The sequence below is a fragment of the Schistocerca cancellata genome, chromosome 11 (assembly GCF_023864275.1).
Source record: "Schistocerca cancellata isolate TAMUIC-IGC-003103 chromosome 11, iqSchCanc2.1, whole genome shotgun sequence".
In the NCBI taxonomy this organism is placed as follows: domain Eukaryota; kingdom Metazoa; phylum Arthropoda; class Insecta; order Orthoptera; family Acrididae; genus Schistocerca; species Schistocerca cancellata.
The window spans coordinates 96626171-96653541 of record NC_064636.1 but is presented as its reverse complement, the minus strand read 5'-3'; the positions used below and the strand labels follow the sequence as shown (position 1 = coordinate 96653541).

General features: G+C 40.5%; 1 protein-coding gene across 1 annotated transcript in view; it reads left to right on the top strand.

Annotated features, from left to right (window-relative positions):
• The first annotated feature begins 8800 nt into the window (after positions 1 to 8800).
• LOC126108685 (poly [ADP-ribose] polymerase tankyrase-1-like) overlaps positions 8801 to 27371 on the top strand; it is a 429522-nt gene continuing 410951 nt past the window's right edge. The window contains exons 1-3 of the mRNA XM_049914004.1: positions 8801 to 9358; positions 17574 to 17738; positions 26833 to 26997. Of these exons, the coding sequence (XP_049769961.1) occupies positions 8811 to 9358; positions 17574 to 17738; positions 26833 to 26997 (878 nt within the window). The 5' untranslated portion in view covers positions 8801 to 8810. The remainder of the gene's footprint in view (positions 9359 to 17573; positions 17739 to 26832; positions 26998 to 27371) is intronic.

The window sequence follows — 27371 nt, the reverse complement described above, 5'->3', positions numbered from 1 at the left end:
CTCCTTGTCTTGTTTTTCTGCCATTTTCAATGATTATAATGCTTCTTTTATAAACACAGTTAAGTTTTTGCAACAAATACGTACTTTCTCTTTCAAATTTTTGCAATGACAACATGTCTTACCGCCTATCACAAGTGGTTTCCATTGCCTCCTGCATCCTCGTGCTGTTGATCACTGCTGATTATTCGACATTTTTGAAGCAGTTTCGCAGCCCCCCTCCGGCATCTTTCACAAGGCCGCTGGCGGAACGAGTGTGACTTTTTGTGCCGGAAGTCTTTGGCCGCCATTGCTGATTGTTTTTATTCTAAAATTAATCAGTGGCGAGGCTGGAACCGAAGACGAGGGAAATCGTGGTTATTAGTGAAATACGCGACGCGTAGACCTCGGGTGCAGTAATCTACACACAAACACACACACACGCAAACGCACAGCGATGAGGGGGGGCGGGGGGTGGGTGGGGGGAGAGAGAGTTCCGCTCCCAATGGCACGAAAAGTAAACAAAAAAGGAACGCATCCCGCAATAACAGAACAAACTACACGAAATGGCGCAAGGAGGTAGGGTAAGTGGTGGTGCAGAATGTCCGGGAGGTCCCCGTGTCACCCAAACGAAAGTACTTACGACGTAGGTACCATGTACTGAAATTGAAAGATATTTTGATTTCCAATCACACGACGAAAGGGGGATACGCCCTGTCAGAAGTCAGTTAGGCCAAAGATAGATTTGAGCTGTCTACACATTCGTAGCACTGTCAGCTCTCTGTTGCTCTCTTATCCAAAACCAAATGTTGGCCTTGTTTGAGTTCAGTTTTGTTAAGCACTTCAGTTAATTGCAGTTGAATGTAATGTAAGTGCTACCGTTTATTGTTTGTGTGCTGTTGTGATAGTTTATAATTATGAATAAGTTCGTAACAGGAACATGACAAATAAATAACCCAAATGCTCCTCATTTAGGGTCGCGCATGTCTGCTGGATTGTTGTGCAAGGCAGAAAATTATCTCCCTTATATTGCAAGAAGTGACACATGCATACTCAAATGAGAAAATTTGGGAAAGCGTAAGACTGGATAATTCCAAATCATTTGCATTTTCGCCGCCAGAAATTATCCTACCTTCTCTGTCGAACAGACGTCTCCCTCTTCCTTACACTCACAAGGGCAGCTCACCTGCTCCCTACAGATTTATGGTCTCTGCAGGGCTCGGCCAGAAGTCAATGCGACATAAATGGGGGCTCCAGAAGGCCAAGCGTTCAGCAAACGGCAGGTGTTTTGGGGCGGGTCGGACGAGGAATGAGTCACCTGTCAGCACAGCTCCCAGTCAGCGGTTGGCGCACCAGAGAGAGTTCAGAGCGGTGAACCGAGGGTCCTGGGGCCGAGTCCCTACATGCAATCTTTTTAGCTTTTTCCTTTCATTTTGTGTGTCACATGCACTACAAATGAAACGGAATAATATTACAGACTTTGTATTTATTAGTATTTTAATAAAAAGCACGAAAACGAATCGGAAAGTAAAATTTGAGATTGCGAATGTAAGGGCTAGCAGAAAAGTAATACCTCAGAAATTTGTTGTCTGATAACTCTTAAAGTGCTTTAAATAAATCAAACTTTATTAACGTTCCACATTTCCTCTGGATGGACAACTAGCGTAAATGTTAAGTCATTTGCTATTACTTTCAAAAATTACATTTTCATTAAAATTTAATCTCCCTTTGTACTGCTTGAAAAATCTCCGCCAATTGGCATTTTTATACATAGATCAGAGATTATAAGGACGTTTTGGAGTACTTGCACACCATTTTTTTACTGGCAAGTGAACTTCGTGTTTAACACGTTTTTATAACTCTTTTCTGTGGCTACAATTATTTGCACCGCCATTACTGGCATTATTACAAGTTCATTTCTATTTGGCAACGATTCTAACCAACATAAACCACTGCACTTTTTCGTTACACACTTGCAGAATACTTACTCGCTGACTCAACACCCTCCTTTCATTGCTGGTGTCAGAACCCTCCTCCAACAAATCGTTCACAGCCTCCCTTCAATCAAAACCTTCTCTGTTTCCAGAAATTAGACATATTTTTGCAGAATTACCCTTTTCACTTTTCTCCCTATTCTATTCACTAAATGAAAGCTCAAATTTTTTTCCAGCGCTTCGTCATTCCCTCTTTCCTTTCTGTCTCTCCCTTTTTCCCACAATTAGTTGGCTGACCCCATTTTGGTCACCAATTTCTTGCCTCTCCCTTGTAGCCTCACCAACGTCGTCATTTATAGACGCTAGTATTTCTTCTACACTATCACTAATCTCCTGTAATTCTGCACCTTCTGTACTTTCTCCTTCCCCAGAACATGACTCGACTTCAACTTGGTTACTAAACACATTCTGGCACTCATGTTCTGTCAGATTTTCCGCAAATACATCACCCACTTCGTCTGCAACACAGTGTTTATTTTGTGTGTCCGTCCAAAAAATCCCCTAAACCTCCGTTAAATGTACAGATTTGTATATAGCGCGTTCCGCCTGTTACTACCTTTTGCTCCTCACTTACAATTCCTGGCTGTTTAGTTCTAACACGTATGTAGGTTCTTGCTAGCGTGTTCAAATTACTACTTCCCATCTTGTAAACGCTAGCCCTTTCACAGACGACATTTAGTTTTTCTGTACCATTTCTTATGTCCACCACCATTTGCTGTCACCTTGGCGCATCATCATCCTCTCACACCGGAGAATACGGTCGATAACAGTGCACCTGCTCGCCATTATTTCGCCTATCATTTGGTGGATAGCGCCACCTCTCGCCACCTCCGCCCCTGCTATTCCCACGGTACTCGCCAATTGTGTTAACGTTTATACTGTGCCGCGGTTCTGCATTGTTTGGTCGTTCCATACAACATCTACTTCTACGTGATTACACTGCTATTCACAATAAACTGTCTGGCAGAGGGTTCAATGAACCACCTTCAAGTTGTCACTCTACCGTTCCACTCTCGAACGGCACGCGGGAAAATGAGCACTTATATTTTTCTGTGTGAGCCCCAATTTCTCTTATTTTATCGTGATGATCATTTCTCCCTTTGTAGGTGGGTGGCAACAGAATGTTTTCGCAATCGGAGGAGAAAACTGGTGATTGAAATTTCGTGAGAAGATCCAGTCACAACGAAAAACGCCTTTGTTTTAATGATTGCCGCTGCAATTGACGTATCGTGTCTTCGACACTATCTCCCTATTTCACGATAATACAAAACGAGTTGCCCTTCTTTGTACTTTTTCGATGTCATCCGTCAGTCCCACCTGATGCGGATCCCACACGGCACAGCAATAGTCCAGAATAGGGCGGACAAGCGTGGTGTAAGCAGTCTTTTTAGTAGACCTGTTTCTCGTTCTGAGTGTTCTGCCAGTGAATCCCAGTATTTGGTTTGCTCTACCTACAATGTTATCTATGTGATCGTTCCAATTTACGTTATTTGTAATAGTAATCCCTAAGTATTTAGCTGAATTTACAGCCCTCAGTTTTGTGTGACTTATCGCGTAATCGAAATTTAGCTAAATTCTTTTAGTACTCGTGTGAATAACATCAAACTTTTCTTTATTCAGGGTCAATTGCCACTTTTCACACCATACAGATATATTATCTAAATCATTTTGCGACTCAAGGCGGTAAATGACAGCATCATCTGCAAACAATCTGTGATGGCTACTCAGATTGTCTCCTATGTCGTTAATATAGATCAAGAACAATAGAGGGCCTATAACACTTCCTAGGGGAACGCCGGATATTACTTCTGTTTTACTCGATGACTTTCTATTACTACGAAGTGTGACCTTTCTGACAGGAAATCACGAATCCAGTGGCACAACTGAGGCGATACTTCGTAGGCACGCAGTTTTGTTAGAAGACGCTTGTCAGGAACCGTGTCGCAAGCCTTCTGGAAACCTAAAAATATGGAATCAATGTGACATCCTCTGTCGATAGCACTCATTACTTTATTAGCATAAAGAGCTAGTTGTGTATCACAAGAATATTTTCTGAATCCGTGATTACTATGTGTTAATAAATCGTTTCCTTCGAGGTACTTATAATGTTCGAATACAGTGTGTGATCCAAAACCCTACTGCAAATCGACGTTAATCAGATGGGCCTATAATTCAGCAGATTACTCCTACTTCCCTTTTTGGGTATTGGTGTGACTTGAGCAATTTTCGAGTCTTTAGGTACGGATCTTTCTGTGAGCGAGTGGTTGTATATAATTGCTAAATATGGAGCTTTTTTTTTATCAGCATACTCTGAGAAGAATCTGAGTGGTAAACAATTTGGACCGTAGGCCTTGCCTTTATTAAGTGATTTTAGCTGCTTTGTCACACCGAGGATATCTACTTCTATATTTCTCATCTTGGCAGTTCTTGATTGGAATTCAGGGATATTTACTTCGTCTTCTTTGCTGAAGGAGTTTCGAAAAACTATGTTTAATAACTCTGCTTTATTGGCACTGTCATCAGTGACTTCACCGTTATCGCGGAGTGGAGGTATTGATTGCGTCTTGCCACTGGTGTGCTTTATGTATGACCAGAATCTCTTTGGGTTTTCTGCCAGATTTCGAGACAGAATTTCGTTGTGGCAATTACTAAAAGCATCTCGAATTGAAGTACGCGCTGTATTTCGAACTTCTGTAAAACTTTGCCAATCTTGGGGATTTTGAGCTTTTTTCAATTTGGCATGCTTTTTTTGTTGCTTCTGCAACAACGATCTGACGCGTCTTGTGTACCATGGGGGATCAGTACCATCACTCATTAATGTATGTGGTATAGATCTCTCAGTTGCTGTCGATACTATCTCTTTGAATACATCCCACAACTTTTCTACACTCGTTACGGTTTGCATGCTCCTCCTCATACATCATCTTGTCAACTCTCTCCAAACAACTAACGAATTTATGGAAGTCATCCCTCGGAGCTGCAATAATTTTGTTTCGCCAGTTCATGGGCAGTTATAATACCTTTCAAAATTCTTTTGGAAGTACATTTCCTGTTGGATCAAAACGTAAAAACTGCGTGTTAGCGACATATATTTCAGACGATTCTGCTACAAAACTACACCCACAAGTGTTAGTTCCATGTCTGAGGTTAGTTTCAACTTGGCATAATCTACTGCTATGCTCACCCGACTTATTTTCAACTTCTTCTACCTGGTTAGTCAGCTGAAGAACATTTTCTTCTGACACACCCACTAGGTCAGACACACTTTTTACTTCATCCATACATTTGGCATATTCTTTTCTCACATCTACCCTTTGTTTGCAATAGTAACTGTTTTCAAGGCATCTGTTAATTCAATTTTTACAGTTCTAATGGATTGTTCGGAGTTATTCTCAATTTGAGAAATTTTGCCATCCACTTTACTTTCTAACGACTTCAAATCATTTTCTCACATTTTTTTAAACCGCAGTTTGCCTTACAAGTTTTTCGTTGGTTTTTCTGGCCAATTGTTTCGGCAAAATTAGTATGTTCATCTTTTATAGAACCCATTATAGCTGCAAACATTTATTGCATTCATCTTGGTTCTATTTTCTGCATTACTGTTTCCTGTTTATGTTGTTCCACCGATACTATACCAAATTTTGTATCCAAATTTGACACATTTGATTCAGTTACACTACCAGCAATGCCATCACACAACTGGTTGTTACCGATTTCATGCTTCATGTCACTTCCAGGCTCTACATTATCTCCAGCAGTTACATTAACTGACGTACTTGAAGCAGCTTCTACTCCACAGCCCGCAAATAACAAAGAAACATCGTCAAATATCTCCTCTTTTTACTTTAACATCTACTAGGCCTACTCCTCTCTGTTCAGCCCTGCTGGTTTGTGAAGCACTTATATTCATTGAGGGTTCTTCCTCTTTTTATCGTATTTTAAAATGTTTATCACCTTCCATGTTACTCTTTCAAAACAAACACACACACACACACACACACACACACACACACACACACACACACACACACGTAACAAACTTACCTTTCATTGAATGCTGCAGCCTCGGCATGCTGAAACGGAGTGTCAGGCCACCTCAGCCTGCCGTACCAGTGTAAGGGTCCCCTCTCATCGTGTAAGTTGGCATCACTGCTCTTATGTACTGCTGCTCGTTGATACCGCTATGACGCCGTCTGCTGCTTCGCTGCGCTCTGTATTACATCCTCTTTCTTGTCAGTCTCTCCGGCGTCGCGAAATGGGTTGCGTTCAAAATTCCGCGTGTACCGATTTACTAAATTTTTCATTATCGTTCACTATACGGTCTCTCACTAAATTTCCCTCAACCACGGATTCAATGTACCACGGCTTTTTTACTGTTTCCCCGGCATGTGCTCCATGTGCGTCAGCACGGTTCCTGTTGCCTGCACCTACCTGTGAACTCGTTGCAGCAGATCACTGGCAGGAGAGCCGAGCAGAAACCTGCCGTACTGCGACTCGCACCAGGCTGCATACAGCGTAACTATTCTGAGAATTGGGAAAAGGTCTTAATTTTGAGTGAAAGGTAGAAGTACTGACAAAATTTTGGTATATTCTGAAATTTAGAATTAAAAGTTCACTGCCAAGCCCGCGCTAATCGTAACAGTCATGCGCAAACCCTTTCATTCACGTTAGCAAGTCTGTGGTAACGTATTTCCCGAAATCTGAACAGCTGCTAAGCAAGGATTGTTCTCAAACGCAAATGCTCGCCACACTATTAAGTTTATCAGTGTCTAATTAATACAATCAACTTTTTGGTCATCGATCTTCTCAATATGCCACGTGATAATTACTTACAAAATCTGTACTTCCTAAAACGTCTGCATTCAGTGTCTTAAAAATTTCTCGCACTAGTTTGTACAGCGTTTGTCAGTATGACAATGACCTACATATTTACACATTGACGCATCATTCACACTGCTGAAACGTATACAAAACTGTACAAACATAAATAAACAAAAAATCATTCAAGAAGTAAACAGAAAAATTCACAAAAACATTCTCTTGACCTGTTTATCGAATGTGTCTGTCCCCTACTTTACTCTGGTGGATGAAAATTAGAATCACGTACTCTGCTGAGCCCGATTCAGACGGTCTGCCACTGTACATGAATGAGTCATTCTCCCGATAAAGTCTTGAGACAGGAGCTCACTCGTAGACCCCCTGTGTGAAACAACTCCTGCAAGGGTACGTGCATAACCGCTAGTGAAATGACGAATAATACAGATTCAGGCCATAAAACAATCTACATCCATACTCCGCAAGCCACCCGACGGTGTGTGGCAGAGGGTACCTTGCGTACCTGCGTCGGTTCTCCCTTGTATTCCAATCTTTCATTGTTCGTGGAAAGAAAGATTGTCGGCATGCCCTTGTGTGGGCTCTAATCTCTCTGGTTGTATCCTCACGGTCTCTTCGCGAGATATACATAGGAGGGAGCAATATACTGCTTGATTCCTCAGTGAAGGTATGTTCTTGAAACTTCAACAAAAGCCCGTACCTAGCTACTGAGTGTCTCCTCTGCAGAGTCTTCCACTGGAGTTTATCTATCATCTCCGTAACGCTTTCGCGATTACTAAATGATCCTGTAACGAAGCACTGTGCTCTCCATTGGATCTTCTCTATCTCTTCTATCAACCCTGTGTGGTACGGATACCACACTGCTGAGCAGTATTCAAGCAGTAGGCGAACAAGTGTACTGTAACGTACTTTGTTTTCGGACTGCATTTGCTTAGGATTCTTCCAATGAATCTGTCTGGCATCTTCTTTACCGACGATCAACTTTATATGATCTTTCTATTTTAAATCACTCCTAATGCGTACTCCCAGATAATTTACGGAATTTACTGCTTGCAGTTCCTGAGCTGCTATATTGTAGCTAAATAATATGGGATCTTTCTTTCTGTGTATTAGCAGCACATTACACTTGTCTACATTGAGATTCAATTGCCATTCCCTGCACCATGGGTCAATTCATTGCAGATCCTCCTGTATTTCAGTAAAATTTTCCATTGTTACAACCTCTCGATATACCACAGCATCATCCACAAAAGTCGTCAGTGAAATTACGATGTTATCCACAAGGTCATTAACATATATTGTGAGTAGCAACGGTCCAACGACATCCCCTATGCCGCACTTGAAATCACTCTTACTTTGGAAGGCTCTCCATTGAGAATGACATGCAGCGTTCGTTATCTAGGAACTCTTCAATCCAATCACACAATTTGTCTGATAGTCTGTATTCTCTTACTTTATTCATTAAACGACTGTGGGGGCACTGCGTCAAACGCCTTCCAGAAGTCAAGAAACACAGCATTTACCGGGGAACCCGTGTCTATGACCCTCTGAGTCTCGTGACAGTCCTGTTTTCTTGAACAACATGAAATGTAAAGAGAATATCTCGTTGAATAAAGTACTGCTATTGATCATTACAACCATTTTAATATTTTGGTAGATGTCCATTTAGAACCATTTCCAGATCAAGCAACATTTCGCTGTAGAAAAAATTTGGAGATAACGTCTTTGCCGCATCTGGAGCTTGTTCTCCAAATGAAATGTGCTGAAAGGAAAGGAACTCTTGAAAATGTTATTACTAAAGATTTGCAGTTACTCACCAATGGCATCAGTCTGACAGAAAGGGTGTGATAGTGTTGAAACTGACTGATAACAGACATCATTTATCAACTGTCGCTGGAGACAGGTGTGGCTGTCTCCCGTAGAAGTATTGTCAGTCACCTTTATGCTGAAAGGGCTGCTCCGCGTTGCTGTGTTTCAGAATCGTCCGCAATGGAAGCAGTTAAGGACATGATGGAGACAGTGACTGTGGACCTGGGTGCACTCCTGGATGCCGGGGACGACGCCACGGTGATACTCGAGGCAGGTGACACTCGGCTGGTGGTGCACAGGGCCGTCCTGGCGGACAGGAGCCCAGTGTTGGCAGCCATGTTCGCCCACGACACCCTCGAGGCCTGCACTGCCGTGGTGAGGATTGCCGACATTAGGGGCCCGGTGCTGAGGCAGCTGGTCTCCTACCTGTACACCCTGCGGGCCCCCCAGCTGCCCGGCACGGCCCCCCAGCTGCTGGCCGCAGCGGATAAGTACGGGGTGTCGGGGCTGAAGGCGGAGTGCGAGCGGCAGGTGGCCGCTCAGCTGACTGTTGAGACCGCAGCAGCAACAGCCGTCCTCGCAGTCCGCCACTCCTGCAGTGACCTCAGGCGAGCCGCCATCGAATTTATTAAGGCACGTACCCACGAGGTGATGGCCACTCAGGGGTGGGCAGATGCGATGCTTCATCAACCTAAGGACTTGATCGAAGTGAGCAGATTGCTGTATGATCCACCACCAAAAAGCAGGTGAGTGTGAGGAAAACCTCTCATTCCTGTCTCTCAGTTCTGGATGTGTTTGGGTTTCCAAGTCAATAATTTTTGCCACTGAGTTTCTTAACATGTGTCTCTGCTGTAAAATACACCGTCATAGACAGTCAATTCACGATAGCTCACAGTGCTATCATTGCTCTCTTGTAGCAGTTTCAGTGAATCCCTAAACTGAACCCAGTTCATTATCAGGTATGTTAGCTAACAAAAATCATCAGAGCCAGTTTGCAGACATTATTCTGTTAAATTACATGTATACATAAAGTGGTTGTTTCGGTTTTAGCATCAACTGTCATGACAGAGGGTACACTCACTGTGTGAATAGAGGATGACCCAGACTGCTGTGGACACAAAGCTGTATTGCCCAGCACAGGCTCACACAGTGATGGGTGTAGTTTGCAACTGGTAGCCTGTACTGGTTGCTGTAGGCCTGTTCACATAAAGTAGTGTTCAAAGTTGTTCAGTGCCTCTGTGGCTGATGACACCTTTGAATAGTGTCACGCTGCATTAAGGTGACGACAAAGTAAGTCACTTACAATCGACACCTCGAGCAAGGTAGTGTACTGCAGAATGATTATAGAGGATGGTGGCAACATTTTTACAAATTTAGATTGCTGATGTTGACCTGTGGAATTTTCGTCATGTAGAAAAGCAGATTATCAGAGTATTCCCTATTCACACCTCAGTACTACAGCTTTGTCTCTGTTGCATAGTTTGTCACCTATTTCTGTGTGCAAGCCATGTCAGCAAGTATCCCAACATAATTCTTCGTTCTCTCCAAATCCAAACAGAACATAAGGGATTTTAATTGCTGTAAGGGAATGTTGTTGTTGTTGTTGTTGTTGTTGTTGTTGTAGTCTTCAGTCCTGAGACTGGTTTGATGCAGCTCTCCATGCTACTCTACCCTGTGCAAGCTTCTTCATCTCCCAGTACCTACTGCAACCTACATCCGTCTGAATCTGCTTAGTGTATTCATCTCTTGGTCTCCCTCTACGATTTTTACCCTCCATCCTGCCCTCCAATGCTTAATTGGTGATCCCTTGATGCCTCAGAACATGTCCTACCAACCGGTTCCTTCTTCTTGTCAAGTTGTGCCACAAACTACTCCTCCCCAATTCTATTCAATACCTCCTCATTAATTATGTGATCTACCCATCTAATCTTCAGCATTCTTCTGTAGCACCACATTTCGAAAGCGTCTATTCTCTTCTTGTCCAAACTATTTATCGTCCATGTTTCACTTCCATACATGGCTACACTCCATACAAATACTTTCAGCAACGACTTCCTGACACTTAAATGTATACTCGACGTTTTTTAAATGTATACTCGACGTTAACAAATTTCTCTTCTTCAGAAACGCTTTCCTTGCCATTGCCAGTCTACATTTTATATCCTCTCTACTTCGACCATCATCAGTTACTTTTCTCCCCAAACAGCAAAACTCATTTACTACTTTAAGCGTCTTGTTTCCTAATCTGATTCCTCAACAACACATGATTTAATTCTACTACATTCCATTATCCTCGTTTTGCTTTTGACGACGTTCATCTTATATTCTCCTTTCGAGAGACTGTCCATTCCGTTCAACTGCTCTTCCAAGTCCTTTGCTGTCTCTGACACAATTACAATGTAATCGGCGAACCTCAAAGTTTTTATTTCTTCTCCATGGACTTTAATACCTACTCCGAATTTTTCTTTTGTTTCCTTTACTGTTACATAAAAGAATAGTCGTCTGCTGTCATGGCTTGTATGGAAGATGTTCAGAAAACTGGGTGAAGTAAGCATCGGTGCTCCAGTGTATGGCTGCTCACACCTCTTGCACCCTGAGACCACCTCACCAGACAAACCAGTCCTTGAGGCAGTTCCGGCTGGTTGCCTAAAATTGAGTCTTCTCACCACATTTTGTCGTCATCTCTATTCAGCCGTTACATAAAGCTCACACAGTACTTCGGTACATTTCCTTGTGTCACACACAGAATACCATGCTTTACTGCATCTTCAATGAACAGGTATCCAACCAGTCTGCATGTCTCGATTGCTCCATGGCTTTTCGATAGCCACCCAGTGAACACTACAGACTTTCATTCTACTGTGGCACACATTATGACATTATCTATCCCATCGATTGTTGTTGCCATTGTGCCTCTGATTTCTGTGAGCATTAAAAGTCTCTGCGACCAGAGTTACCTTTATTCTGCACCATTTTACAATTGCATATGTCCATAAAAGTCTACTAGCTACTAACACTGATAAATGATCATTTATTTTTCATTTAGGTTTTAATACTTATGTAGTATTTTATGTGCTATTTGGCATATCAGAAATCTTGTGTTTGAGATGACACTATGTGCATTCCCTGATCCAATTGTAATAAACTTATAGCCAGTATTGTAAATCATTCAGTGTTTTTCTCTTTTATTCAATAATTATTATCATAAAAATTCATGTTTAAAACAACAAACATACTAAAATTGTTATTTGTTCTTGAAAAAAATGTTTCTCTACAGTACTCCAAACTGGTTCTGCACACTGTGAAATGACCAAGGTCCTAAGTTTCAAAAAGTTTTTGGTAACGGTAATCTTTTTACTAACAGTATTCTTTGTGTACATTTTACAAATTCTCTTGATGTATATTAGATTCTTGTTGTAATTAGTGATCTTCACCTAGTTCACGGCCTCATACTTCCCACACTATTGGGTGTCAGCTGCAGAGACACATTCATTATTTGGTTCTGGAACTGCCTTGGTCTTTCACTGATTCCTTTTGCCCCCCGCCACCACTCTCCCTCAAATTATACTTAGTGTCACACTCAAAACTTTATACACCACAGGTGCCTAGGGTTTTAATAATAATTAAAATAAGATGTATAAAACCGCATGTAAGCAGAATTATTTTTTACTTCATACAGTGAAGTGATACAGTTTTTTCCCATTTCTTGTGGAGGATATCTCACAACCTCCTCCCCCGTGTATCCATGCCAGGCCTTCTAGACATTAGATTCTCACAGAATTTACAATTCATGCCTACTGTATGTGGGTCCGCAGCTCGTGGTCGTGCGGTAGCGTTCTCGCTTCCCCCGTCTGGGTTCCCGGGTTATATTCCCTGCAGGGTCAGGGATTTTCTGTGCCTCGTGATGACTGGGTGTTGTGTGCTGTCCTTGGGTTAGTTAGGTTTAAGTAGTTCTAAGTTCTAGGGGACTGATGACCGTAGATGTTAAGTCCCATAGTACTCAGAGCCATTTGAACCATTTACTGTATGTGGAGGACAAACTTAATTTTATTTCAGTAGCAAGTTCACAGCACAACTTACAGACTACAGTATCATCAATCACAAACATTGCTCATCGCCTCCCCCTCCCCCCCCCTCCCCCTACACACAAACTTGGATGTGCAAACGCAACACACACACACACATACACACACACACACACACACACACAAACACAAACACACACATTAGTGTGTCTTTTTCCATCACTGGGGAATGACACAGCTTACATTAACTACCTCGTGGTTTTATGCGTGCTTACAAAGTGAGGATGCTCACTTGAAAAATGTTCAAATTTCTGTCAACCGTATTTAATGAATGAAATTTAGATTCATGTGGTAATACTGTTATGACAAGTAACTGTTGCACGGCCACAGCCTCTTTCTGGTGTCAAATCACGAGTTTCACCTTGCCGCACTGTCCGCTGTACTAAATTCCTTCCCCAGCTCAGCTTCAAACACACTGTCAACAAGTTTGTTTTCTGTACCTCTCAAAGGACAGTTTTTAAAACAGGCTTTGAACGATTTCTGAAGATCAAAAGTATAACATTAATTACATTAAAAAAACTTTTCACAGCCAGACGAGTGTCATGCCTGATTTATATGCATGTGTTACTACACTCAGAAGTAGCCAAATGACCTGAACTGCATTGCACCTGATTTGTATGCAGCCACATAACTGTCTTGCAGTTAGGCTGTTCTCTTTCTCATACAGTCGTTTCACTACACAAAATCATTACTACAAGAGACCACTACAGAAAACTGCCCTTCCCTGATATTGTCCATATGAAAACCTATATCACAATAACGTAATTATCAGAAAACCCATTACCAGAGATGGCGGTCCTCAGTGCTTGTAAGCTAAACTTAATTACATTAAATGACATTTCAAAAAGCAAGATTCCGCTTCAGACTACATGCTTCTGTATGGGACTGGAACCCAGGACTCCAATCCGGTCACTACTGTCTTTGCTAACAAAGCATGAGAGATCTTAACTATCATTTTAGCCACATGTAACAGCATTGCGCTTGTTTAAACTTGATATGATGAGGCATAAGGTTTTGTTTTGGACAGGGATTGTGAATGACGCACAATAAAATCTTATAATTTTATGTATCGAAATTTTTCACCACTAGAGGATGATGAAACTGAAATGATTATACAACAAAGTATTCCCCTGCTGCGTTCCGAATCCAGCACATATCGTGTTGTTTTCTAGCCACATATAGATGCACAATGTCAGTTTATTTCACCACCAGTGAGATATGCTTGTGTCTGAACTAGAAATTATGCGAGGAAAGGTTCTGTGCTGACTGGGACTCTTAACCCTGTACCTGCTACCACCACTGACTACACACGAAGAGGTGCTCACTGTCAAATACTTTTCCACCAGTCACTAGGAGTGGAATTTATGAATCTGAAATGATAGGCCAAAAAGTTCTGTGCCTGATTCAGAGTCGTAACCGGCACCAATTGTTATTGTTGACATTGCATGCACAAATCCTAAAAATCATAATTGCTTTTCACCTATTACTTGCAGTGCGAATGCTACAACTTGAAATCACACAGTGAAAATTTTTGTACCCAACTAGTATTTAAAACCTGACACCTGTGCCTTTCATTGAAACCTGGATGACTGTGGAATGTTACAGACACAACAAAATGATGGAACTGTATCGTCCGAAAAGTGTTCAAAATGGCAGAAAGAGATACCTGAGTTAGATTCTCAGTACAGCACCAACATTTTCAACATTGAAAGAGAATAAGTGTGCCGTTACTTTACATGATCATTGGTTCAGTAATGAAATAAAATTTCTAGTATAGGAAACGTTGATGGTGAGCTTCTAATTGTCGGACTGTGTTGTTTAACTGAAGTCAACAGAAGCTAAGAGGGTCTTTACATAGTTGTTCAGTGTTCGGCTGATCAGTGACTCGAACACAGAGCTTAATCATATGAAGCTAGAGCCATTTTAACACACCACCAAACTTTCAGTCCAGTGCCGTTGTTTTGTTGTTAACGGAGGATGCTCCTCACTGGATGAGCGTTCCCTTTCCCTGGAGTTAATTACAGCCTTTACAAAACATTCTTTTCCTTGTTAACCGATAATCAACTTTCACTAGTGGCCTTACCTACCTAATGTGTACTTTCGACTTGATTTTGTAATCGATGAAATAAAATCACATAATTGTCAGCTGCCTTACTGGCATTATCGTAGCCTATGGAAATTTTTGCAGGAAATGTTTCTCCCACCTGAGCAGCTGTGATCTTCTAAGAGTTTAGGTTGCACCAACACTACATCATAGAACAAAACTCGGTGACAAGTATTAATCAAACTTCCAGAACGTTCTCCTGGTACCTTTGTTGTATTAATAACTGCAGTAGTGTGGTATTGTGTCAAGGAAAGTTAATTATTTTCTAGTTCTTTATTTTTGTGCTAGGGGCATATAATTTTATAAGAGAAGAGATGCATTTGATTTATAAGGAAGTCAATCATAGGCAGTCGCTGTCGTTCTGAGAATGGGTCCATTGTTATTCTCAAAGTGGATTCCTTTTGTTATAATTTCTGAAGAAATTTATTTTTTACTTTGAGGTCATACTAAGCAGCTTTGTTTATCCAATATAATGTTTTTTTGAAGAGGTCATTCATTACTGTAGTTTCTTCTGTTACTATTACCACCACCAGTCTTTGCAGAGACGAGACTTGTGTTCAGTAAACGTAGCTCTCCAGATAAATTCCAGATGGTAAAAGGAGGCCTAAAAGAAGTATTGTGTAAGAAAGTCCATAATTTTTTCTATGTAGCGTACTACATTGATGCATATTGCCTATAAGGGCCACCCATAATTTTACTGAAACAAGTAGATTCATGCATAAGATCATAGAGATTTTGTTTTACATGTTCTCTTACAGGTTGCAATAAGTTTAGTTATCAACCATAATTTTTTATTTGAAGTTACAAATTATTCTGGCTTATTGAATGTTGTACACTTGACGGTCATGAAGATTGTTGTTTAAGCCTTCGAAAATGGTGCACAAAGTATTTTGCGCGTGTATGTGGTAAGTGCGCTGAACAAATCAAATCAGAAAATAATTTTCTCATTTTGAGTTGGTTTATCTTGATGTGGTGGTTTACCAATATGGCCCAATTGATTACTGGCAAACATCATGAAATGTGACCAGTTAACCATCATGTAACACTTTAATTCAATAGCAAATATTGCAGAAGAAAGAAAGAAGTAATTTAGTGTTAAACGTCCTATCGACTGCAAGACCATAAGAGACGAAGCAGAATCTACAGCACTCAAATGTGGGAAAGGAAATAGATAGTGGCATTTCAAGGGAAAGGTCACAGCATTTGCATTGATCAGTTTAAGAAAAAAAAAAGGAAAATGTAAAGCAGGATGGTTGGGTGGACATTTGAGCCATTGGGCCTTAACTTCAAAAAACGAAAATGTTTGGTCCTTAAAAAAAATGTACAATCACAGGCTAATGAGTCCTCAGAATGTAACAGTATGCATCTGGTGTGACAAAGGTCTTTTGTGCTAAGAAATTGTTCCCAGGGATATGTCCATAGTAGTTAGCATCTGTTGTATTACTGGTTGTCTGCAAATAATTTCATTGTGTCATTTGAAATAGTAATACGTGCTCATCAAACCAAAGGAGTAAAGTAATTTTGATTTTTATCGCCTCTACGTGTCTTGTCAACAATGACAGGTGGTGTTGATTTCAACTGTGTCACACAAAACTTTTCAAGCCATCATTTCAAGTTAAGACATGTCACTCGTAGCAACTGGCAAAAAGGAATTCGATAATAAACATTTTCTTGTGTGCAGTCAACAACGATGATGCATGCAGGCATGCAGCATGCAGGCTTAGATTCCCACTCCACACAGAACTTTCCGTTAAGTTATTTCCATTTCAGACATGTGCACATCTCGGTACAGCTAAACTAAGCAGATGTTTAACATGTATTTGTGGTTAGAAAAAAATGATAGGTGCTGGATTCAAATCCCAGTAAAGGTACAAAATACTTTCACAACATTTCAGATTCTCATCTTGATATATTTGGATATGTAATGTATTATTGCCCTTGGTTAACAATCCTATTGTTTGCTGGGTTTGAATCATCTAACACAAAACTTTATGCTATGTCATTTCAACATTTGCACACACATGCTTACATGTGGCCAAAATGATATTTAAGATCTTTCATACTTACTTAAGAGACAATAGTTGCTTAGTTGGAATCCTGGATGCTAGTCTAATACAAATGTCTTCGTCATGTAATTTCAAGTTGAAACTTAGTTTCTGGAACGTCATTTATTGCAATAAACTTGAGTTTACAAGTGTTGAAGACTGTCACCTGATTATACCAGGTTTCGTGATATTTACATTATCGTGACATTAGTCTGATTGTGGACTCAGTATTACAGATCAATTTCTTCAAGTAGTGTCTCGTAGTAACCATTTTGTAGAGTGAAATGCCCATAGCGAAAAGAGATCGGAGGGACTGTAAGACTGTATCATTATGTGGGTGCATACAAATTAGGTGGAGTGGAATTCAGGCCATTGGTATAGATTTGATGGTGATAGTACCTGAGCTGACCTCTCCAGTAATTCTGTAATTGAGTTTTTGCAAATGTTGGGCATTGTATGTACCTTCTGGCTGCACTTTGTTTTGAACTACCAGTTGTATCGTGTTCGGCGACTGCCGTGGGAAGCTCGGCTGGTGCAGCTGATAGTTACTAGCTTACTGGTCATTCATTTGTATTAACGGGAGCCCTATCCCCATATGTGGCACATGTCGTCCATATAGTTGCCAGTGTGTGGATGGTCCCTCAGCAGTGTTGGCCATAGGGAGGCACCCCCACATCCCCACGAGGAAACGCCAGCCGGCTAACACCCTGCCTCTCTGTATGTGCAGCGCACCAGCCGTTACAGAGCTGAGAACCACCACTACCACCACCAGCACCACCACCACCTCCGCCACTGCCGCTGCCGCCACCTCTGCCAGCGCACCTCGCCAGACACCTGCTGCTGCGCGGCCCACGACTCCTCAACCTGATGAGGCCACTGTCTCTCGAATGCGGTGAGTTCCCTCATCCAAAACACAGCACACACACACACACACACACACACACACACACACACACACACACACACACCATTATATGGTAGATCAGACATAAATACTGAGAAGCATCAGAACATACATTCATAGGTGCTGTCGTCAGGACTAGATCTTAGTATCATGGGAGAGAGGTTAATTAAGAATAGATTGGTAGAGAAAATAGTTATTGTCAACAGCTCAGTAACTTATTCTCATCAAAATCAGCAAACCAATGTCAACAATAATTCATGCAATGTCATCCACAGAAAATTTAGTAGCAGGTAGAGTATGAGTGCACTGAATGAATGTGTAACACTGTGTCAAATGAGATAATTGTATGTTACTCTGGATGTATTGGAATGGTCTAGCAGAGGTCACACATAGACACACATTTATGAGACCATTTATGGTTCTCGTCAGGAATGAGATGGGAAAAACAACCCAATAATTTGCTATAAAGTTTCTGTTAGTAACAAAATATACACTCTGCAAGCACCAGCCAGAAGCAAACATCAGCAGAGCCTTAGCGTGTCAGGGTGTGGTCCACCTTGGTTGCCCCACTGCTATAACAGCCAGTTCCAGTAACCACAGACAGGCAAAACAGAAACTCTGCCTCCTGTTCACAATGTCTGCCTGTGTGAGCAACAGATTTGCAGTGCCATGAGTACCCAGAATCCTGTTATTTGTGGTATGCGTTCCTCTCTCTGTCTCTCCCTTCAGTTTTTAACCTCAACAACTACCTCTAGCGCCACAGCAGTTATTCCCTGATGCCTTCAAATATAACTTACTATGCTGACCCTCGTACTTGTCACAGTTTTCCACATATCACAATGTCCTCACCTGTTCTGCAGAGACGTTCCACAGTTGTTCTGTTACTTGTTCGCCTAGTTTAAACATCCTTCTATAGCAGTGAATTTAGAATGCTCTGATTCCCCTCTTGTTTTTTCCATAATCCACGATTAATTTTTATGCAGTACTGTGCTCCAAACATGCATTAAGGGACATCCAACACAAATTAAGGCCTATCCTTGTTATTAGTAACTTTGTTTTACAAGGAATCTCCTGCTTTTCCGTGCAACATTACTCCTTATAATGATCATGCTCTGTCCCTCAATGTAAATTAGCTTCACGTGTAATAGTCACTACAAGCAGTCTACTGCGTGGTCCTTAATTCTGATGTAAACTTTGCAACCAATGTTATTTCTGCTACTCCGCAATACTTTCCTCTTTCTTCCATTCATTAATCCTGATTCAGTGTTCATTCAACTGTTTATTACATTCATAAACTCTGGTGATTCATTCGAGCTTTCAGTGAACACAGAAATATCACCAGTGAATTTTATTAAACGAAATTGTTTTCACCTTCAGTTTTAATTAAATTCCTGGAAGTTTCTTCAATTCCACCAATGATTCTTCAGTGTTCATCTGAACATTTGTGGAGACTACCTGCATCCTTTTCTTTAATCATCTTTGATTCAGAGTACAAATTCTTGTTGATTATTGCTCATATTCTATGTTATCTGCAGTTCCATATACATACCTTTTAGAAAAAAAATTCACTGTTTCATGCTGTCAAATGTCATGTAAAGATCGACAAATCCAATAAACATCTCTTGATTTTTCTGACACATTCCTGCCACTATAAGGTTGAAGGTCGAGTTGACCTCCCTGGATCCATTACTCCAAATTTAGCATCCTCAAGCAGATCATCAGCTTTGTCTTCCATTCTTCTGGATGTTGTTATTTTTGTCAGTAAGTTGGATTCATGAGCTGTTTGGCTCATTGTGCGTAAGCTATCACACTTACCAGCGCTTCGTCACTTCTGTAGTGTTTGGATGTCTTTTTCTGGCTGTCTGTTGTTATGAATTGTCTCTCATCGATTGTATAGACGAACGTGAAAATTCGTTTGATCGCCATTCATTGTCACATTATCTAGAGCCTCATAGAAGTTAAAATTCACATTCCATTCCTGTGTACTTCAGTGTCTTATTTATTTACACACTGAATTCACGTAACAATTCTCTTAAAATTTACTTCACTCATTGTCATAACTAAATTGTGATCTGACTGTACATCTGGTCCTGGATACACCTTAAAATCCAATACCTGATTCCAGAATGTGTGTCTGGTTGTGATGTACTCCAGCTGGAAATGTCTTTATCAACTAAAGCTCTGCCTCCCTCCTTAAGAGCTGAAAATGCCAAGATACCGAAGCAGCCATACAAATGTCACAGAACACAGGGCACAGCCTTGCAGCAAGTCAGCCACCCACATGTGGTGGAATGGTGCAGGAGGGCTCCTCCGAAGGGAGTGCTTGTAATGGTAACACAGTGCACCATGAACGGCAGTCAGTGATTACATTAAACCTCTCTGAGGAATTTTTGAGAAAGTTGTGACCGTGAGATAACCTAATGGGAACAGTATAATCAATCTGTTTGACTGGGATTCATTTCCAAAACACTCCAGCAGAGTATAACCAACACTAAACAGGTGGGTGAGGAGCAGATGTTCTCCAGCACAAAAGCAAGTCGTAATATTACATATTAATATGTGTTGTTGTTGTTGTGGTCTTCAGTCCTGAGACTGGTTTGATGCAGCTCTCCATGCTACTCTATCCTGTGCAAGCTTCTTCATCTCCCAGTACCTACTGCAGCCTACCGTATTTACTCGAATCTAAGCCGCACTCGAATCTAAGCCGCACCTGAAAAATGAGACTCGAAATAAAGGAAAAAAATATTTCCCGAATCTAAGCCGCACCTGAAATTTGAGACTCGAAATTCAAGGGGAGAGAAAAGTTTTAGGCCGCACCTCCAAATCGAAACAAAGTTGGTCCATTGTAATACGAGACACAATTTAGGTCGAATGAAAGACGATACAGCTACAGTAGTTTGGTTCGAGTCGTAAGCTTAGCAGTTAAGCTTTACCAGGTAGCCATTGCTATGCGTCAGGAGCTCCGTCCGTATTTATACGGGTACCATTCCTTTTTCACGTGCTTCGTCTGGTTTGAATCGATTGCTTATTTTGCTTTGATCTGATAAGTGCGTTTTCTTTGTCACTCTAAGCTGAAAATGCATTACTGTACTGTGTCATGCATTGTTTGTCGCATTCTGATAGTGCGTGTGTACGGCCTGTCACCGCTCGCGGCATGACTTGCTTTTGTGCGCGCTACCGCCGCTTACAATAAAAAAAGAGAGGAATCGTCTCATTAGTGAAACGATGGCAAAAAACTGCTATTTGTTGTTACTTACACTGCTGCTTTCTTTGATAATGATCAACAAGAACCAAATAATAGACTGCGTATGATAGAACATGTTCTGAACGAGAGTTAGGCGAAAATTTTTCTCCGTTTGAAAATCTTTGCGGCCGCTTCTTTATTACATCAAATTCTGCACAGAAATTAGTCATCTTACATTTAAAATCTAGTCAGTTGCCTTGCTTCGTTTCTGACTATATCACTATTAGGCATAAGAATAATACGAATATAAACATGACACGATACGTATATTCTTCCGCGTTTGCTGTTGTTTCACTCTAGTTTAGTAGTTTATTAGGCAGACAGGATTTAAATGAGAGCAGCAAACATGAAAGAATACATGGCAAAATGTTTATTTTCGTATTATTCTTATGTTGAAGAGAATACTGCATGTGATTCACATTTCATCAGGTTCCTATTAGCAACCATCTCTTCTCACGGGTAGGAAAAAACTCGGAACGTAGAGTTGGCCATATTGACAAACATCCCTAACAGTCTTGCCAGTCGGATTTTCGTAGTACATTGAAATTCTGCTGCATTCGAAGATGAACAATACGGAATTTGTATTTACTTCGTTGGACAATGTATGAAAATGCAGTGGTCGAAACTCGGGGCAGAGAAAAAAAAAGGTTTTGGCGCCACAATTTATCTTTGTGCCCACAAAGCATGCTTGTTTAGCGCTACATATATTCGACGGCAGAAGTTAGTTGTGGCGGCACCTACCAACATTTTTCAGAACTTCCGCTTGCTTTGCACTCTATTCTAAGCCGCAGGCGGTTTTTTGGATTACAAAAACCGGAAAAAAAGTGCGGCTTAGATTCGAGTAAATACGGTACATCCTTCTGAATCTGCTTAGTGTATTCATCTCTTGGTCTCCCCCTACGATTTTTACCCTCCACGCTGCCCTCCAATACTTAATTGGTGATACCTTGATGCCTTAATATGTCACCAGCCTAATTAGGAATTATTGTCAAACCATGTAATACAGCTCAAGGCAGTGCTAGGGCTAACCTAACTTTGCTTAACACCTACTAAACTCTTTCTTGACATCTGTTCGCACTACAACACAGTAACCTAACCTTGCAGATAAATGTAGTACTAACTTGGAAGTCAAGACGATCTACCTTGAATGAACTAGATGCAGCAGTTAATACAACCAGTCACCAACACACATGATACTAATAGCATTACTAAACAGGGCAGAGCATGGAATGATTCTGATTTAAATCGGGGTTTATTATGATCATACTCTATAACATCATTGCTTAGTAGAGTTTCTCTATGCCATTACATGAACCAGCTTGCATTAAAATAGCTAACAGAGTAAATATTTCTTTGTTGAGCTCAGTTTGAAGCAATTAAACAGAAAGCAAATCTAACTACAGTGGCTCTGGAGGGACCTTTGCTTTGCTTCATTAACCAACTAGCCTAGCACATGAGGGCTATTAAACTTTAATGGTTTGATGAACCATGCTCATTAACAAAACTACACAAGTGTGTATGGGAAATGGTGAGTATTGTCATGAACAATTATTTATTAAGTGAAGCACAACAAACTATAACTCTTCAAATAACAAATGTGCTTTGAAAAGCAGTCTTTTAACCTTCTCAAAATATGGTTGGCTGTGCAAATGCCAACACAATAGTAAATTCAAGTTCAAACACCTACTCATAAAATGAACAGTGATAAAGCTTTGTAATTCTGATCAAAGTGCATAATTAATAATCTTTTTTACTTCTATTCAATATTATTATTCTGTTAACTAACAACTTTACTATTTACTGGTACCTTTTTAAGTAAGGCAAATTATTTAAGAAAATGATTGCAGTTCGATTTAAAAACGCACTGGCAGTGTAGTATTTCTCAAACTATAAATCTGAACTTTAAAAACAACTCCACACATTAGAAAGCAATCACAACTATTTTTACAGCTGCTGAATAGTCTTTTCATAATAAATTAGCACACTCGGAATTAAATTCACTAGAATAGGATTCCTGGTGAGGTTTGTGATTTGGGATAATCACAGGTGCAAGATAGAGCTTTTAGCAATACCACGATTATTATTAAAATCAACCAAATTTCACAAATACCTGGTCCATTTACATAACATGACGGCAATGCAGTCATGGCAGTACTGTTGGCCTCGCCCTGTTATAGATCTTCTGAATTATATTTTTGCAGGGCCAAAAACAATGCCATGATAATGGTATCACCAAATGCAGAATAAAAGGTGCATAAATAACGCTCTTAGCTCCTCTGCCTCAAAACTGCAAGAATATGAGCCACAATGTTCCGCTACTGCTAGCGAGATATTAACCACAGCACTGCTCAAGCCAGACTCCTTAGCCGTCGCAAGGGACGAGTTGCCGCTTGCGTGAACGACACCTTTTCCATTCTGCCAGGCTACTTCTGTAGCTGCAGGGATTCCCCACATTTTTTACATTCAACCCTGCGTTCCCTAACTATGGACCAAGTCATTTACAGTGCATTACATAATAATCATTCCAGTAGTTATTTACATTAACAAGCTTTATTTAAACTTGGTTCCAAAAGTTCACATAACTGAAATATGTATACGTTATCAAAGAATTTCCATGACAGATAAAAGACTACATATGACTGATACAGCACTCTACATACTCTACATGATCATTGGTTCAGTAATGAAATAAAATTTCTAGTATAGGAAACGTTGATGGTGAGCTTCTAATTGTCGGACTATGTTGTTTAACTGAAGTCAACAGAAGCTAAGAGGGTCTTTTCATAGTTGTTTAGTGTTCGGCTGATCAGTGACTCGAACACAGAGCTTAATCATATGAAGCTAGAGCCATTTTAACAGACCACCAAACTTTCAGTCCAGTGCCGTTGTTTTGTTGTTAACGGAGGATGCTCCTCACTGGATGAGCGTTCCCTTTTCCTGGAGGTTAATTACAGCCTTTACAAAATATTCTTTTCCTTGTTTACCAATAATCAACTTTCACTAGTGGCCTTACCTACCTAATGTGTACTTTCGACTTGATTTTGTAATCGATGAAATAAAATCACATAATTGTCAGCTGCCTTACTGGAATTATTGTAGCCTATGGAAATTTTTGCAGGAAATGTTTCTCCCACCTGAGCAGCTGTGATCTTCTAAGAGTTTAGGTTGCACCAACACTAGATCACAGAACAAAACTCGGTGACAAGTATCAATCAAACTTCCAGAACGTTCTCCTGGTACCTTTGTTGTATTAATAACTGCAGTAGTGTGGTATTGTGTCAAGGAAAGTTAATTATTTTCTAGTTCTTTATTTTTGTGCTAGGGGCATATAATTTTACTAAGAGAAGAGATGCATTTGATTTATAAGGAAGTCAATCATAGGCAGTCGCTGTCGTTCTGAGAATGGGTCCATTGTTATTCTCAAAGTGGATTCCTTTTGTTATAATTTCTGAAGAAATTTATTTTTTACTTTGAGGTGGTACTAAGCAGCTTTGTTTATCCAATATAATGGTTTTTTGAAGAGGTCATTCATTATTGTAGTTTATTCTGTAACTATTAACGCCACCGGTCATTGCAAAGACGAGACTTGTCTTCAGTAAACGTAGCTTACGTAGCACAGATAATCCCTCCAGATAAATTCCAGGTGGTAAAAGGAGGCCTAAAAAAAGTATCGTGCAATTGCGTAAGAAAGTCCATAATTTTTTCTATGTAGCGTACTACATTGATGCATATTGCCTAAGAGGGCCACCCATAATTTTACTGAAACAAGTAGATTCATGCATAAGATCATAGAGATTTTGTTTTACATGTTCTCATACAGGTTGCAATAAGTTTAGTTATCAGCCATAATTTTTTATTGGAAGTTATAAATTATTCTTGGAGTGACTTACTGAATGTTGTACTCTTGATGGTCATGAAGATTGTTGTTTAAGCCTAGAAAATGGTGCACAAAGTATTTTGTGCGTGTATGTGGTAAGTGCGCTGAACAAATCAAATCAGAAAATAATTTTCCCATTTTGAGTTGGTTTGTATTGATGTGGTGGTTTACCAGTATGGCCCAATTGATTACTGGCAAACGTCATGAAATGTGACCAGTTAACCATCATGCAACACTTTAATTCAATAGCAAATATTGCGGAAGAAAGAAAGAAGTAATTTAGTGTTAAACGTCCTATCGACTGCAAGACCATAAGAGACGAAGCAGAATCTACAGCACTCAAATGTGGGAAAGGAAATAGATAGTCGCATTTCAAGGGAAAGGTCGCAGTATTTGCATTGATCAGTTTAAGAAAAAAAAAGGAAAATGAAAACCAGGATGGTTGGGTGGACATTTGAGCCATTGGGCCTTAACTTGATAAAATGAAAATGTTTGGTCCTTAGAAAAAAATGTACAATCAGAGCCTAATGAGTCCTCAGAATGTAACAGTATGCATCTGGTGTGACAAAGGTCTTTTGTGCTAAGAAATTGTTTCCAGGGATATGTCCATAGTAGTTAGCATCCGTTGTATTCGTGGTTGTCTGCAAATAATTTCATTGTGTCATTTGAAATAGTAATATGTGCTCATCAAACCAAAGGAGAAAAGTAATTTTGATTTTTATCGCCTCTACGTGTCTTTTCAACAATGATGGGTGGTGTTGATTTCAACTGTCACCAAAACTTTTCAAGCCATCATTTCAAGTTAAGACATGTCACTCGTAGCAACTGGCAAAAAGGAATTCGATAATAAACATTTTCTTGTGTGCAGTCAACAACGATGATGCATGCAGGCATGCAGCATGCAGGCTTAGATTCCCACTCCACACAGAACTTTCCGTTAAGTTATTTCCGTTTCAGACATGTGCACATCGCGCTACAGCTAAACTAAGCAGATGTTTAATGTGTATTTGTGGTTAGAAAACAATGATAGGTGCTGGATTCAAATCCCAGTAAAGGTACAAAATACTTTCACAACATTTCAGATTCTCATCTTGATATATTTGGATATGTAATGTATTATTGCCCTTGGTTAACAATCCTATTGTTTGCTGGGTTTGAATCATCTAACACAAAACTTTATGCTATGTCATTTCAACATTTGCACACACATGCTTACATGTGGCCAAAATGATATTTAAGATCTTTCATACTTACTTAAGAGACAATAGTTGCTTAATTGGAATCCTGGATGCTAGTGTAATACAAATGTCTTAGTCATGTAATTTCAAGTTGAAACTTAGTTTCTGGAACGTCATTTATTGCAAAAAACTTGAGTTTACAAGTGTTGAAGACTGTCACCTGATTATACCAGGTTTCGTGATATTTACATTATCGTGACATTAGTCTGATTGTGGACTCAGTATTACAGATCAATTTCTTCAAGTAGTGTCTCGTAGTAACCATTTTGTAGAGTGAAATGCCCATAGCGAAAAGAGATCGGAGGGACTGTAAGACTGTATCATTATGTGGGTGCATACAAATTAGGTGGAGTGGAATTCAGGCCATTGGTATAGATTTGATGGTGATAGTACCTGAGCTGACCTCTCCAGTAATTTTGTAATTGAGTTTTTGCAAATGTTGGGCATTGTATGTACCTTCTGGCTGCACTTTGTTTTGAACTACCAGTTGTATCGTGTTCGGCGACTGCCATGGGAAGCTCGGCTGGTGCAGCTGATAGTTACTAGCTTACTGGTCATTCATTTGTATTAACGGGAGCCCTATCCCCATATGTGGCACATGTCGTCCATATAGTTGCCAGTGTGTGGATGGTCCCTCAGCAGTGTTGGCCATAGGGAGGCACCCCCACATCCCCACGAGGAAACGCCAGCCGGCTAACACCCTGCCTCTCTCTGTATGTGCAGCGCACCAGCCGTTACAGAGCTGAGAACCACCACTACCACCACCAGCACCACCACCACCTCCGCCACTGCCGCTGCCGCCACCTCTGCCAGCGCACCTCGCCAGACACCTGCTGCTGCGCGGCCCACGACTCCTCAACCTGATGAGGCCACTGTCTCTCGAATGCGGTGAGTTCCCTCACCACACACACACACACACACACACACACACACACACACACACACACACACACACACACACACCATTATATGGTAGATCAGACATAAATACTGAAAAGCATCAGAACATACATTCATAGGTACTGTCGTCAGGACTAGATCATAGTATCATGGGAGAGAGGTTAGTTAAGAATAGGTTGGTAGAGAAAATAGTTATTGTCAACAGTTCAGTGACTTATTCTCATCAAGATCAGCGAACCAATACCAACAATAATTCATGCAGTGTCATCCACAGAAAATTTAGTGGCAGGTAGAGTATGAGTGCACTGAATGAGTAACACTATGTCAAATGAGATAATTGTATGTTACTCTAGATGTATTGG